This window comes from Perkinsus marinus, assembly GCF_000006405.1.
Source record: "Perkinsus marinus ATCC 50983 genomic scaffold scf_1104296950368, whole genome shotgun sequence".
Taxonomy (NCBI): domain Eukaryota; phylum Perkinsozoa; order Perkinsida; family Perkinsidae; genus Perkinsus; species Perkinsus marinus.
The window spans coordinates 1-1,230 of record NW_003209630.1 but is presented as its reverse complement, the minus strand read 5'-3'; the positions used below and the strand labels follow the sequence as shown (position 1 = coordinate 1,230).

Here is a 1,230-nt window from a genome sequence, read left to right as displayed (position 1 = left end):
CAGCCCCTGAGCTTGCACTTACTTTATCTTCATCGTACCCGAGTAATCTTCGTAAAGGCTAGAACTAAGCAAACAGCTAGGAAATCCACCGGTGGCAAGGCTCCTCGCAAGCAGCTCGCTTCCAAGGCAGCTCGCAAGTCCACTCAAAGCACTGGCGGCATCAAGAAGCCTCATATTCGCTTTGTTCGATGAAGCCAGTTTCCGCTAAAGACACTGGTCAGAGAAGGGCAATAGCCCTTGAGGAGGTGGATCCACCCCTCTCTGCGAGACGTGCCTCTAGCTCGGGGATAACCCTCCCACTAAGGGGGGGTATCCGTCCCAGTGATGACGGAAATGTGGTACCGAAAGGACCACAGCAATTTAATCTTGATCAGGATTCCGAGGCCCAGGCTGCTGGCTCGCCAGCGCACAGCCTGGAGAATTGCTGGAATGGTACCATACCGCCGGCTGTTCTCGGTTCAGGTACTCAGTTCGACTGGGCCTCGGAGGCCCCTTCCGAGAGTGAAGATATAACCATGGAGCAGCTGGAGAAAGATCTTCTCGACGACTCTCCTCCCAGAGCCTCCGCCGTCCCGTCGCTTCAGCGCGTCAGGAAGCCCCTGAAGTCCTGCCGTGGCGAGGGGCCTCAGGCCTTAGCGACCTACGATGCTCGTAAGGCAAGGAAGGGCCCTGCCGCCGGTTCTCAGGTACGCCAAGCGGCTCGCGGCTCCAGGGCGCGTCAACCGTCCTCTGGCCCATCGCTCCAAGACGTCGAGCTTCAACCTACTTATGATCTTCCTGACGACTCTGAGCCTTCCCCTCGAGATCACCCTACTGGTCCTCTACCTTCTCCACAAGGTCGGTGCTCCCCGCAAGGGAAGGGCCCTGGGCCGGCCCCAGCGGCACTGGTGCAGATCATTGCGCTTCTGCGCACCCTGATCGGCACCTTGTCGCTGGGCCCCCAAGGGCCGGCCATTAAGGCCCTATTAGACTCCATTGTGGAGCTAGTAGAGGCCGGCCTGACGACTTCACCGGGCCCCCTTTCGGCCCCGGTAAGTCGTGCCCCTGCGGCATCTCAGGTACCCCAGGTACCGCAGGTGTCCGCTGATGGCTTTACGACCGTCACGAGACGGCGTCGGGGTCGCAAGGCGCAGAATGCTGCCCCACCCAGACCCGGCCCTCCGGGGCCACCTCAGGTACCCCAGGCGACTCGCCGCCCGCAGCCTACCACTCAACAACGGCAGCAGCAGC

At 60.9% G+C, this 1,230-nt stretch overlaps 1 protein-coding gene across 1 annotated transcript; it reads left to right on the top strand.

The window, feature by feature from the left end:
• Positions 1–188: 188 nt before the first annotated feature.
• Pmar_PMAR006518 (hypothetical protein) lies at positions 189–1,031 on the top strand (the record flags this gene model as incomplete). The annotated part of the gene is made up of 1 exon (XM_002778175.1): positions 189–1,031. A coding segment is annotated over one exon (843 nt), but the record flags the coding sequence as incomplete, so codon positions are not given.
• Positions 1,032–1,230: the final 199 nt, after the last annotated feature.